This window comes from Podarcis filfolensis, assembly GCF_964270895.1.
Source record: "Podarcis filfolensis genome assembly, chromosome: 7".
NCBI classification, from domain to species: domain Eukaryota; kingdom Metazoa; phylum Chordata; class Lepidosauria; order Squamata; family Lacertidae; genus Podarcis; species Podarcis filfolensis.
The window spans coordinates 40,531,232-40,546,453 of NC_139603.1; the positions used below are offsets into that span (position 1 = coordinate 40,531,232).

At 39.0% G+C, this 15,222-nt stretch overlaps 1 protein-coding gene across 7 annotated transcripts in view; it reads left to right on the top strand.

Moving 5' to 3' along the window:
* LOC310766400 (cadherin-19-like) overlaps nt 1–15,222 on the top strand; it is a 71,354-nt gene that overhangs the window by 25,168 nt on the left and 30,964 nt on the right. For all 7 annotated transcript variants that reach the window (XM_083622591.1, XM_083622593.1, XM_083622587.1 and 4 more), the window contains 6 exons: nt 2,732–2,834; nt 7,293–7,394; nt 8,410–8,568; nt 10,805–10,989; nt 12,061–12,314; nt 14,613–14,749. In XM_083622591.1, the coding sequence (XP_083478717.1) occupies nt 2,732–2,834; nt 7,293–7,394; nt 8,410–8,568; nt 10,805–10,989; nt 12,061–12,314; nt 14,613–14,749 (940 nt within the window). The remainder of the gene's footprint in view (nt 1–2,731; nt 2,835–7,292; nt 7,395–8,409; nt 8,569–10,804; nt 10,990–12,060; nt 12,315–14,612; nt 14,750–15,222) is intronic.

The following is a 15,222-nucleotide window of genomic DNA, read 5'->3' on the forward strand; positions in this document are numbered from 1 at the left end:
GCCCTAGTTGAAGACGTTGTTGTGGCTGGCATCCCTCTTTAGCCCGTTGCCTCTGGACTCCTCCCAAGCAGACATAAACTATGGTGAGGAGGAAGGACCCCTCCTCTGGGCCTGTCTGGCCTGTTGCTCAGCAATGTGCAAGGCTCTTCATGATCTTGGTGTCAGTGGAGGAGGACAGGCCACTGTAGGAGGACTTGCCTACTGATATGAAACTGAGGCAGCGTCTGGCTCCTCTCTGTCAGAGTCTGCACTCAAACTGACATACTTGGCATCCCACCTTGTCTGTGGACAGCTTCCTTCTTCTGACTCTCTATGTTCACTCAAGCCTCCTGCTTCTACCACCTCCCAGCTTTCTTCCTCAGTGTCCCACCACCACTGTCCTGGTCCAAGTCTTCTTCCTCTATGTCATCTCTAAGGGGTTCTTGGGTTGGCCACCACTTTTCATCATCCAGCCTGTCCTTCAACCGCAAGTACTTGTTTGACACTAAAGTTGCTATCATAAACTTAAAACCGTATTTGGTTTAGGCCACTTCTCAGCATTTCCCTGGCTCCTTGAAGAAACTTACAAACTCAGAATCAAATTCCCTATGGGCTGAGGTAGCCAATCATAGTAGTTTAACTTGAGGGTTGATATGTACATACTTCTGGACTTTTATCTGAGCTACAGCACAGGGAAAGGCACTGTGCAATTAAAAAATAGTATCATGCTGTATTGACAAAAGTGTTTTGAAATTCCCTTCCATCTTCCGAAAAGAAAGAAAGGACTCATTTATCAACATCTGGCAACTTGCTTAGGTTTTTTTCTTTTTTTCCCTTTTTTTGGCATTGCATCAGAACAGACACACTGAGCAGCAATGCAGTTTACCAACACTATTTAGATTGATATTCTGTTACGTTAAGTGGCATTTGATTTACCCCTCATTAATTTTTAATGAAGCAGATTAATACTAAATCCTTTTTACCAGTAAGAAAGCACCAGGAACCGGCACAGTTCATTACGTTAACGTGACTTGGGCACAATAAGCAATTATTTTCCACCCTGTTTGAAAATGTATACGATGCCCAGTAATTTTCTTAATGATTCTTCCCCCTTCTTCTTTATTGCTGTTATTTAGTTACTTAAAAAACAAACAAACCACCAAATCAAAACAAGAGAAGAAAAAACACACACAATGCTAAAGCCATTTTTAATCTCTCCATTTTGCATCCTTTTCCTGTAAGGCAACTTTTGAGCTGAATGAATGGCAAAAAAAGTTTAACCACTAATTAACTAGCACTAAAATTTAATTGGGCCCAAAGGGTGAAGTGCTCAAAATTCATTAATTACTTTTTACAGCCTTTCAAAGCAAAAACTCTGGAAGTATGATGTCTCATTTCAAAAGGATAAACAAGACAATCCCTTTATATTTTGTGAATCTGCAAATATGGGTCACTTTTTTTTTAACAGAAAGGTCACAAAAATGTGATCAGCTTTCAGAAAGTTTAAAAAAACAACACCAAAAGCAAGTATGGATTTAATTTGCAGAATGTAATGTGAGGCAGAGGGCTCTATTTGTTTATAGGAAGCATTTCCTGGGTACCTTTGCCCCTCCGTTTTGTCATCAATGCATTTAGAAACGGCTTCTGAAGTTTCTCCTTAAACATATAAGCCTAAAAAAGCCTTATTGAGGCCTCATGTGCACTATGCATTTAAAGCAGTATTATAGCACTTTAAACAGAGATGGCTTTCTCCAAAGATTCATGGGAACTGTAGTTTTCTAATGGTGCTGAGGGTTGTTAGGAGACCACTGTTCCTCTTACAGTTCCTAGAATTCCCTGGGAAGAGTGATTGATTATTAATCAAGATGGCTGATGTTTCTCAACTTTGGGAACTGGAGTTGAATATATCAAGATAGATAGATAGATAGTTAATACTTTATTCGGCTATAAGCCCACAAGGTAAGACCAATCAATAAATAAAATAACATTTTACATTCTAAAATATCAACTAAAATATTTCAACGCATAATCTCCTCCACATTACATACAATCTCTAGATGTACCATAAATATATCAAGATGGTTTGATAAATATTTGAATTTTCATTAGCACCTCATATCGTTTAAATTTGTCATATCTGATGAACTTGCCTTTTTTCACTGATGCCATACTAAGGAGAAGATTTCACCACGCAAATATAGATAATGATGGATACCAGATCCAAATACTTGTCATTTAGTCTTTGCAAGAATTATCAATCAATCAATCAATCAATCAATTATTCACACTCCAAACAAGCATTTCAAGATGATTTACAATAAAGACAACCAAAACAGCAAATATGTTTAAAACAAAACTAAAATCATACAAAATAGACATTCATGGCAAGGACCCATTTATTCAGCTGTTAAAGTCTGTCAGATCAAAAATGCCTTTAGTTATTTCCAGTAAGTTGTTTCCAGATATTGGGCACCTTTTGTATCTCAACTGCTGAATCATGGGGCATTTGTGAAATTCTGCAACTGTTTGTTTCTATTACAAGGAGAAAATTCTGCTAATTACGAAAATAAATTGACTCCATTTGCTTTGCAATCAGAATGACATACTACAATCTCATTCAATTTGGTATAAATCAATACATGAAAGGGATTGCTGACCTTATTGGGGGGAAACCGACTTGACATTAAATTTGATAAGGTTTGTTTGTTTGAATCCTATCTTGAAATCAGCTTGTTACTCATTATTCTCGCAGCTGAAATCTGATGTAGATAAACAAGACAATTCCCTGGCTGATAATGGACCACATTTCTTGGATGAACCCTATGAAGCCACTGTTCCCGAAATGTCTGTAAGAGGTACTGTGTGTTGTACTTTGACCTTGCACTGATTCTATGTGTTTATGTTTATGAAGTAGGCTGTTGCAGCTAGATTATTTCATTTTCCTAAAGAATCTAAATTTGAAAAGATTCAGGACTTTAAATATGTGCAAACCAATGGGGTTTCTCTAAACCAGCATTTCTAATCATCACATCCCTATCATTCCTATAAACCTCGTTCCATGCCCAATAATCATGGGATGCCTTTGCCCAGTGATGCTGTGGCCCATAGATTGCAGCAAAATGCTGGGCAAAGTTACATAAAAATACCAAACGAGAACACAAAACATGCAATAAATAAAAAACAAAAAAAACAAACCAAATACCCTCCTCCCACAAACATATTTAAAAGGCCATACAATGTTTTATCAACCAAAGGCAAGGTTATAGAGAAACAATATATATAATGAAAATGCCAGAAGAGCATTCCACAAATGGGGAGCCACTGCAGAAAAGGCTCTTTGCCACATAAGCTTCTCACAACCAAATCAGAACAAATGCTCAAAAAGAGTGGACACTGTATAAGCCTTGAGTAAGCAAATCAGTATGAATGCACAATAAACACATTGTCTGTACGAGTGTTTAATCTCTGATTTGGTTTTATTTTTCTGTTTTCTCCATCTGAACATCTCTTTTGGACTAGCTGGCTTCCTGAGATCTAAATTGTAGCTTGTCTAGATCACATCCTTCTTTTGGGGGGTTCTGCAAAAGGATAGGAGAAATACCAATTTAAATCTGGTTTAACTGGTTAAATTAAGTTTTAACTTCTTTTTTAAACACTTCCTTCCTATCATTCAGTTGCTATCTCACATTTACACAGTCTCTTCAGGGCTCTTCAAATTATATAGTTTCTTCAGCAGAATATTTAGCTCTAAGTGAGATTTCAAGAATCAATATCTATATTAACATGAATGCACATTAATTTATTATTTAGTACACTTTCTTACTTCACCATTATACTTTCTTACTTCCCCGCATTTACATTTTCTTCAGGTTTTAAATACAAGTGTTATACTAAATTAAAGTGTAACAGGAAATACAGGGGTACCTCAGTTTTTGAACATAATCCATTCCAGAAGACAGTTTGAGTTCTAAAACATTTGAAAACCAAAAAATCAATAGCCGACAGCTAGGCCTCAGGATCTCGCACTCAATAGAAGCTGCGTGGCATGTTCGATTTCCGAGGTGTGCTCGAAAACCGAAGCATTTACTTCCAGGTTTATGGTGTTTGAAAACCGAAATGTTCATCAGCGGAGACTTTCAAAAACTGAGGTACCACTGCAGACTCTTCCGCAAATACAATGCTATGATCTCTGTCCCCACCCCCTGCTAGTTGGTGCTTTCCATGAGTGTAATTCATATACCGTAGTTTAAATGTCTATAGACACAATACATTTATAAAAATCAGCAAGATTTGAGTGCAGTGGTCATACTTTATATTTCAGTGGTTTTGAGATTTGATTTAAAACTTTATACATATAGTTTTTCTGCAGTTTGCTTGGTATTATTGTTTATACCGCTGTCTAGTAGCAAATTCAGGACACATTGTATTATTATTGCATTCTTATTCCATTCATTGCTTCCATGGTTCTCGCCTTCCATCAACACTGACAAGTTGTTGTACTCGTAAGAGTTACATTTCAGTTTAAACACTGTAGCCTAATAGTCACACGTGAAATCATTTTTAATTAGTTGAAATCATTTTTGAGTACACAATCTTGAAGTCCTATAGTATTTGGAAGCTATTAAATGTAATATGTGGAAGCTACTAAAGGAACAAATTCCATGGCACAACTGATTCATCTTTGGCAACTTTTTGAAATTATTATGTTGCCACATTTCTAGCATTTTCCTGAATGGCCTTATGAGTCTGCAAAAAGCTGAATATCCATCTGGTTATCGTAATGCAGATTTCAGAGTTGTTCTTCTCGTATTACCTCAGGAGCAAATAAACATATGTACGTAGCAATCCATTTTATGTGCCATATGTCTAGCCTCATGAGCTATTCAGTGCCTCATGGGCCATTCAAAAAAATCACATGATTGAAGCCACACAATAATAAGATTATAGTAGTGGGTGTTACCTAAGGATTATCTTCTTAGTAGTGACTTCCTTTTTACTTAAACCAAATCACAGCCAAAATATACTAGGTATGGGGAAACTGAAGCCTTCCTGAAGTTATTGGACTCCAATTTCCATCAGCCCCAACTATCATGGCCATTGGTCAGTGATGACGAAAGTTGTAATCCAACAACCTCTGAAGACCCACAGGGTAGACATAATTGACTTAAATGATGTGGTCCCAAAGAAGCTTCCAAGCAGATAAATTTAATACTCTGTGCTGCTTTCTTAAGTAATAGTATACAAATAAGTTTGCAGGTGTGATACAACACAAAAGCCATTAGTTTGGGACATTTCTTTTGATGCCATGAAAGCAGCCAGATTCCCTATCAACATATTTACAGATAATATTACAGCTTTATATAGGCATCTAAAAGTCCTCAGGGTGCTGCTGACTAATTTATCAGAGAAACATGCCGTTGTAGTGGAATGTCTTGGGATAAGATGCGATAATGTGATTCTATGATAGAAAGTGGCTGGAGGTCTTGCGTGCCCCAAGAGAGGTCGATTTGTATTTGTATTTAGGAGTTAGGAAAGAAATGAGTTAGACATAAACACTGCATTATAAAATGAGAAGCTCTGACGAATATTTCCTTCATGGGTATAATCTTATGAAAGGCCCGTGGGGATGGTGTCAGATTTAGATCTAGGATATAGCCAGCTCCCAACCAGAGACAAAATTGTCTTCTCTAGATGGATTGCACTATCTGTTATTCAGTGGAAAATGCTCATTACCAACCTCAAGGATATAAAAAGCTATCAGAATCCTGTTGTGTGTCTTGCCTGCATTGCTTGTTTTGAGTTTATTTCTTTTAAGCCGCACCACAGGCATTAAATTAAGGACTGATGCAGTGCTCCTGGTTTGGTGGGTTTTTTGTGTGTTTTTTTAATATGGAGTCCTTTATTATCTCTTAAACCTGTAGCCAGTGGAAAATTAAGAGATGATCTCGCATATGTACACATGTGTGTGAAAAACAAAGTGTAAAACAGGAATGGAGGAACTGTGGCTCTCAATATGTTGCTGGACTTCAGCTCCCTTCAACAACAGCCATCATAGTCAAAGGCCAGGAATGATGGGAGTTGTAGCTGAGCCATATCTAGAGCGCCACAGGCCCCATACTCCTGTTTTTAAAGTATGGCCAATTAAAAACAACTGCACCGGTCGCCAGTTCATTTCTGGACTGAATTTAAGGTGCTCAAATTAGTGTTTAAAGCCCTAAATGACTCAGGCCCTGAATAGCTGAAGACCACGTCATTTCCTACAGACCCCTTGGTGTTCAGATCAGCATAGGCAGGCTTCCTCAAACTTGGCCCTCCAGATGTTTTGTGACTACAATTCCCATCATCCCTGACCACTGGTCCTGCTAGGTAGGGATCATGGGAGTCGTAGGCCAAAAACATCTGGAGGGCTGAGTTTGAGGAAGCCTGGTATAGGGAGTACTCTTGGCTGTCCAACCACCCTCAGATGCTTGGGGGGGTGGCCCTGGGGAGGGCATTTCCTGTGGCAGCCCTTATAATGTGGAATTGCCTTCCCAAACAGGTTCATCTTCATTACACAGCTTTTGGTGGATGTGCCTCTTTAGACTGGCTTTTGAGATGTATATTTTGAGAAGGTCTTAAAGCTGCTGAGCCCTGGCTGAGGCAAGGCTCAGCCAGGAAAGCCCAAGATCTATCAAATCCAAACTCTAATCCAGCCAGATCATGGGTCTGGATTACATTGTTACTTACCTTACTTAAATTCCACAGAAATGTATAGGAATGTGCTGTCAGTTGAGATTTATTTCCATTTTGTCCAAAGGCCAAAGTAGCAATCTAAAAATGCAAAACATAAAATGGTTAGTTTACACATTGTTACCATGGGCAAAATGTAACCCAAAAGTAGCTGTCCTTGCAGTGATATGGGAGGCATTCACAGTGAAATTCAGTAAAAAGGAGGACAAGATTTAGATTCTGCTAGGCTTCGCAATCTCATAAAAAATGAGACAGGCAGCTTTTCAGGTAAATAATTCCAAAAGCTGGGTGTCTGTAAAGAGATCCACTATACTTCGGTAAATAAAGGGTCACACACAAAAGAGGATTTCATCTACACTTCAAAGGAATATGGTATTTATTTATATATGGAATAAAGCATGTAAATTAACCCTAACCCTAACCCTCACTTTCCCTAACAGGATCTTGAAAAGAAAGTATCTTTATGTTGCCTATATGTCTATACACATATCGAAACATTAACAAAGAATGAGTAACTTTTTTACATGGCTAGCTATAGTAAATGCTCCCATAAGAACTGTGCCTTTCACTCAAACCTTCCACAGGTACTTCGGTGATTCAGGTTACAGCTACAGCTCCAACAGGTGCCCGCCTGCTTTACAGTATCCCTTCTGAACAACCCTATTTTTCTGTGGAGCCAACAACAGGTATTGCTGGTTATGGATATAAGACTCTTGAGTATCAGTAATGCACAACATGGGTGTGAAAAACCTGTATAACCAATAATCTCCCTTTGATGTTATATCTGTATTATAATTGGATCTGTATTATAACTGGGTTGGATACAGATTTCAACTAAGATTAAATGCACATAATGGTGCCACAGGAAGATGCTGCCTTTCCCCCATTGTGGCCCCCTCTTCCATGCTCTATTGATGAAGATGAAGGTGGGAGGAAGGATGACTCTTCTTCTTCTTCCTCCTCCTCCTCCTCCTCCTCTTCTTACTGGTTCCTCCATTCTGGGACTTTGTGTGTTTGTTTATAGAGCCCATAGGAGCAGCCCACCCAGTGATCCCAGCTGTAACAAGTAAAGTTGTGGTCGTTTTAAGCCCACATCAGCTTCCACATATGAATTGCTCTTCAAAATGTACCCAGCTGTGTGTGGTGCACAGCTTCTAAATCAACAGATACTGATCCAGATTACTTTGACTGCACTTCTCACCAGCTGGAGGTAGAGAGTGACTGTCTTTCCCAAACAGGCAACTGGGCTCTTAGAACAGGGAAGGGGAACTTGTGGTCCTCCAGATGTTATTGGATTCCAGCTCCCATCAACACAAGTCTATGTGTTCGGGGATGATGGGAGTTGTAGTTCAATAATCTCGGGGGGGGTGTCACAAGTTCCTTAGCCCTACCTTACAGGTCACAGTACTAATTCAGCAGTACCTTCAGATTTCAAAACAGCTGGGGCCATCAAAATACCATCCTGTAGGCTTCCTTTTCTTTTTGTCCATACAAAGGCAGAGCCAGAGGCTATCCAATCATGGAAACCCTCTGTGCATGCAAAGTGTCCTCTCTAGACTGGGGCAATGGTATGATAAAATACTCTCATGTGTTGGTGTGAGAAAAATATTTTGAACTTTAAGACTCCAGTGCTGTACATGCTTGCCAGGCTGCATGTCTCATTGATATCTAGCTGTGCTGTAAATATTGTATATTTTTCAGGGGTAGTAAGAACAGCTTACCCAATGGACAGAGAAACACAGGATCAGTGCTTTGTTGTCATTCAAGCCAGAGTTGGTGAAGCAGGTGTCTCTACAGCCACCACAACTGTAACTATCAACCTCTCTGATGTTAATGACAATCCTCCTCGATTTCAGCAGAGTGAGTAAAATGTCTCCTGGTTCAATTTTTTTAAAATGCTGGGAGCAAATTCAGACCAACTAATTCTGATAAATAAAACATACGTTATATGTGAAATACTTTTGTACAAAACTTAAAAATTAACGCTTTTATATTGCATATGTTCCTTGATTAAATGTCATTGTCTCTTTATAACCCATTCAAAGAAACATTGCATTGATAGTATAATTAATGCCAAAGGATGGTAAACCCAGTGTGTCCAGACTCCATAAGCCATTTCGTTGGAACGTTTATAATTTAGATAAAGGAGCTTTGAGAAATGTACTTCTGTGAATTCTTAACTGAGGCATCTAGAACTCTACTACTGCTACAAATTCAGTCTTTTTACACCAGTTTAAATTTGTACTGTCAATTTTGTCTTGGTAACATAGATGTAGTCCCTATGTTTAAATAGCTATAAAAAAATAAAAGCATTGAGCAACCTATAAAGAAAACACAGTCAGAAAACTGCAACTGTTTCTTCTTTAGTTGCATGTCCATAACCAATGCAAACAGCTTCTTCATTTGAACAAACAGTTCTCCCAATAGTCACCCTGTGAAAATGTTTAGAGTGTACATGGAGAATCCTGAAAAAATATTTTTCTTTACTGTTGCTTTAGTGCCATGTACCTCTCCACTATGTCTTCCCCTTCCCTGTATGATCCTAACCAAACAGGGATCACCTAATACATTTGATTTTGTAAAAATACCACAGAGCCGCTTAGATTTTACTGCATCACAAAGGCAATTCAGAATAAGGTCCAGGAGTATTGCTTTTATCTTGAATGGGTGTTAGAGAGAGAACCATGCTCCAAATATTTTTTCCCCATATTGGTATTTCCCATTGCTGAAAGAGGGAGCATCTCTTTTTGGAGGAGGTAAAACTCACACAAAACATGTTCCCTGCCATTTTGTCTCAGCCTTATCACTTTCTATACAGATATTTAAAATAGAAAGAAACTGTTCTTTTGAACACCTAATACAATTTCCACCTCTCTTGGGGATAGCAGCCTATATTTTTGTAACTACTGTTGATATACCGACAAGGATAAAATGAGGTTTTGCTAAGGACAAAAATCCTCTGAGGACCAACTAATTAAGTGATAAATATAAACTGAGTAACTTGGGACCAACACATCTCAGTGCAATCTAGCAGGCAAGGCATAGTACACCTTGGATTTTTAATAATAGAAAATCTGTAATTTATGGTAGTGGTTTTCACTACTTGGATTCTCTAAAAGCTTATCAGGTGTTCCTCAGTTAAAAAAAGCAGTCATGGCAAATGTGTTTCCCTAAAAGACAGACAGCCTGCAATTTTCTCTCCTCTCCTACATTGCTGCAAACACTTTCCTCATGGGCAGGCTGGTGCTGAGTATAATTTTGGGTGCATTTTCAGTTCAAGTAGAGCAATGGTGAGGTCCAGCAGTCCTGATCAGTACAGTGAATTGTGTGCACATGTAATGACATTTCCTTCAAACCTTCTCCACAGGTTCCTCAAAAGACAAAGTGATCTGGAATGAGCCTCAGAAGGTGGAATGTTTGAAACCCCCATTGCTTTAGGGGAAAACTTTAATTTTAGTGGGTACTAGGTTGCTACTGTGCAATGAAAGCACAAGGAAAAATATTCTAGACATGAGCATCATAAAGTGACCTAATGACCTCTCCCAGTGTTTTCCTGTAGAGTTTACACTGAACACTTCATTAGAGGATGTAGAATGCATTGCTTTCAATACAAAACAACCCACAACTGCTTAGGGACAGTTTCTGGATGCTTAGCTAATGAAATATATTGAGGTATTGTGTTGAAAAGCATCATACATATTTCCAGTCTCCCTTAAAAATGAAGTCAGTCTTGGATGTTTCAGTCATAATTAGTTGTATTTTTCATCTCCCCTCTTTGAAATTGGTGGTTGGACAATTGATATCTCATTGTTCAATTGAGTTTTTGTATTGCACACAAGCAAGCAAGTGAACTTATAAACAACTGGAATGTTGAATTGGCTCATGAATGTTGAAACACATGAATGGATGATCCAAGTCAAGGCTGCCAAGCTTAACAAAAGAAAATGAGCTTATGACATAAGCTCCCCCACCCCCAAGCCATACATCTTGTGTAACTGGGCAATTTTCAGAATAAAAAGTGGTCTACATTTAGTTGTTATTTCGGTGATCAAGATTGTGTTGGCAACTTTCTTTGATATTTGGTTGTTTCTTTAAGAGCGTTATGAAATGTATGCATCTGAGGCAGCACCTGTGGGCAGCATCCTAGGCAAAATCAAGGCAGATGACAGTGACTTGGGAGAGAATGCTGCCATGGACTATGTAATAGAAGGAGACACTCCTCACATTGTTCGCATCGTTACTAACAATGAGACTCAAGAAGGAACTGTCATATTAAACAAGGTGAGACGTCAGCCATTACTTGACAAAGAAATATCACAGAAATCATTGAAACGGACAAGATTAAGTATGTTTGCTTGTTATAGCCTTGTGTTGTTGGTCATGATAAAATATCAATGCAATATAAAGGGCTGTTTTGAAGAAGAAAATCTTCTCTCAGACGTATGCCAAACTCCGACATGATCCAGGATAGATTGGCTGTATGCAGAAAAGTATGGCCCTAGACTCACACAAATTCATGAGACCAAACATGGGACAGTGGCATTTTAATTAATACAATACCTTGCAGGAATGACAAATCAAATTAACCACATTCAGAAACTGTGATCAGCTGAGAATTTTGTCTATAGTAGGGAAGCATCCCTCCAGACCCCTGGGCATGTGAAGCTGCAGGTTGTGGTTCCCCAGCAAAGGATGAGGAGGAAACAATGCCCTTTTTTGCTGGGCGAGCCTTGAGTATCAGCTCACCATGCGTACCCAGGCCCTGTTGCCCAGTGTCCATCCATAATATGTATTTCAGGTATACAGGGCACCTCCCCAATGCCACCACACCTAAAACACTGGTGGATCCCTAAAGTGGGCCCTTTACCTGGTAATGCCTCAATATACCTAAGGTTTTTTCCCCTCAGCTTCTTCACATGCCTAGGCTCAATGCTCCGTGAGCAGCTAATCTATGCCACTCGCCAGAATGCCAGCCAAATTGTTCCCAGTGTGGAGTAGGCAAACAAGAATGTACCTTAATGGGCAATGAAGGACCCCCCCCCCCAAAAAAAATAATAATAATCCTGCTCAGCCTCTTCTAAAAGGCACCTAGCCAAAGCCCACACTGCATATAGGGAGGGAGCATACAGCAAAATGCCAAGAGGAGCAGACTCCTAAAGCCAGGCTCCAGCCCAATGATTGATCATCAAAAACACCAGGAAACTAAAGGAGTAAACTTAATAGTAAAAGCAAAGAGAGTCAAGGCAAAGATGAACCATTAATATGTTTATTGTCTTTAATTCTACACATTATCGGTTTCCTAATGCTGAATGGAAAATATTCTACTTCCCCCCTTCCTTTTCTTACATACAGATATTGGATTATGAGAATCAAAGCATATATAATATGAAAGTGAAAGGTGTCAACAGGCACATAGATGAGCGCTTCCTGAAAGATGGGCCATTTGAAGACACAACTTCTCTTAGGATCAGAGTGAAGGATGTTGATGAGCCTCCCGTTTTCATGTTAGATGAATTTGTGATGGAGATTGATGAAGGGGATCTGAATGATTCATTTGTAGGAGTTGTGAGTTCCAGAGATCCAGACAGTGTCAACAGTTCAATCAGGTGCAGCTTCAAGAGATCCTTTTACAGCTGAGATTGTCATAGATTCTTGAATAACACTGAAGACAACAGCTCAAATCTAGACCTGTATGTTCCGTCTGAGGGGTGTATGGCACTTCCCCATTAATTCAGTTGAGGCTCTCCTGTTTGTGTTTAAAATGGTACATTTATGGAGCTTTGTTTCCCTTAAATAGGGCTAGGGCTTTTTCGGCTGTGGCTCCAATCTGGTGGAATGCTCTGTCACAAGAGACTAAGGCCCTGCGGGACCTGACATCTTTCTGCAAGGCCTGCAAGACAGAGTTGTTCCACCAGGCCTTTGGTTAGGGCGCAGCCTGACCCCTCCTCTGGCAACCTGCACAGAATTTTGCTTAACGGTTGCCATCAATTTGATTTTAATTAATTTTTATAATGAAATGTTTTTAAAATGTTGGATTATTTGATTGTTTGATTATTTGATTGTTGTTAGCTGCCCTGAGCCCGGCTTCGGCTGGGGAGGGCAGGATATAAATAAAAATTATTATTATTATTATTATTATTATTATTATTATTATTATTATTAAATACAATGGCAAAGCCTTGCAATAGGGGAACCTCTGTGTGCATATCCAGACTCTGCACATTCAGTGTTTAGTTGCACATTTGCTGTTTGGAAAGAACTGCTGATTTATAAATATAACTGCTTTGATAAATTGTGAAGTAAAGTGGATCCTGGTAAAGAAAATGGGGTTATTAAACAATACAAACATTTTGAAACAGAGTTACTTTTCATGTTTTCTTGGCTGCCACAAATCTGATAAGAATTACTTATTTGGACAGTTACAGATAGGTAGCCGTGTTGGTCTGCCATAGTCAAAAAAAAAAAATTGTTTTTATTTGGACAGGTATTCTGGGATGTATGATCTATTTCAATAGTAGCTGCTTTTAATGGGTTATCTAATCAGGAGTGGCACATCCCATTTTGCCATCCAATTTAGGTAAAATGGGAAGTGCTGCCCTGCTGCTGCCCTGCCCACCCCACTGGCAGAGAAGCACCAGCGACACTGATTTTGAAAAGAACTCGCCAAATTTTCATGAGATCTCATGCACTCTGCAAAATCTCATTGTAGGGGTCCCTATCATGGGACCTGTCAGCATTTCCAATAGTATCTGCAAAAGATCTCAGTAAATATTTCCTCAAAAATCCACAACATATGAGATTGTTTGCCGTTCCTGCTCAGTTCCTGTTTGCACTGGCCCAGCCTCTGTGCCATGAACATGTCATCTGAACAGAGAAGTCCCAGTAATTTATCTCAGTGACTAAGATGAATTGTGGTGGCTGGTGTAGGTGCCTTTTCTTCATTGCTGAGGTCCATGCCCACACCATTTTATGGTCTTGTTCCATTTTTTCTGTTGTTTTAGTTGTGGCAAGCATTATGCCGTGTCCCCATGGCAGCCATTTTGTGTTACGCTTTGCCTTCTCTGCAAAAAACGGCATTTTCTCAAAATGTCAAATGACCCCATGTTTGGTGACGCCTGCTTTAAAGTAAGCCATTTTTTTTTAAAAAAAATGATCTTTGAGTGCCCCCTTTCCAAGGGTACAGAATAGGTATATATTAAAAAAATATAAAAATTCCATCTATAAAATATCCAGTTTTTGTTTTTTTGGGAGGGGGTGCTGGAAGACTGTAGGGAAGCTAAGAAGGAGGTCTTTTAAGTAGGAAAACCTTATTCTGCCTTACAAAACAGTTTGTGAAAAGCAAGCCCAAAGGTCTCTCCCCCCCCCCCCCACTTCCCGGCAACACCATTTTCTGACCTTTTCTTTTTATTTTATGGAAGTGGGATACATACTATCAAAGGGGCTCTTTTCAGCTCTTTCTCCTTTGCTCTGCTTCTTTGACACTGCATCAAGCCAACCATGATGAAATAAATGTACGGTTATATCTCAACTAAGTTGCCAGTGTTACTCATTTCACAAGTGGCACTTCACTGTTTCTTTTGAATTGAGTCACTCACCTGCTGTGAGTCTGCCTGCGCAATGAGAATGAATAATGCATTTTAGATTTGGTTCACATTAATATAGGTCTGAGGCATATTTAGTTTCATAGAAAGAAGCGCTTTGATCTTGGTAGCAGTGAATTTTAAATGTTTATCAGTGTACATTTTTCATGATTTCTGAGCAGCTGGAGAACACATCCATATTCATATCTACACCACTCTCCTTTCTTCACTGACAATAGCTTATATAGCCTTGTTTCAGAAGTACCATTTTTGTTCAGTTCATAAGAAAGTCTCCATCTCCCCCTTCCTTACTTTGATGTGCAGGTATTCTATTGTCCACAGCAAGCATTTAAAGGGATTTTTCAGCATCAATGCACACAATGGAACAATCAGTATGACCAAACCTCTGGACCGAGAGATAGCGGCTTGGCACAACATAACCGTCTCAGCCACTGAATCAAGTGAGTAAGACTTTAAGGAACCCTATGCTTGAGCGATGGCATGAATTCCTTGCAATTATCTTCAGTATATCTCTTCTTTCTGAACTGAGAAAATAAGCTACTTTTTCATTATTTCACCGTTGCTAGCTAACATTATGTAGCATTGCTAAAATGATGAGTTGGAAGCCAAATAATGTTTGATCTCCCAAGTCTTGGGTTCTCATAAAATATTATACCATTTTTTAAAAAGAAAATAATGGAAACTAAAACAGTTTTAAGTTACATATAAAACTGCTCTCCTGGTACAAGATCTTATGTTAAATTAGACCCCAGTTAATTTCACAGCAGATTTTTTGACTGGTATGAAATTAGCCAGGGTTTAATTTAACACCAGTCAGAAACCTGTGTCTCAAATTAATTGTGAAAGCAGGGCTTTAATCAGCTAGACTTCCATACAGTTGCAATTAAATCAGGAAAGCATACCTTATATAGAT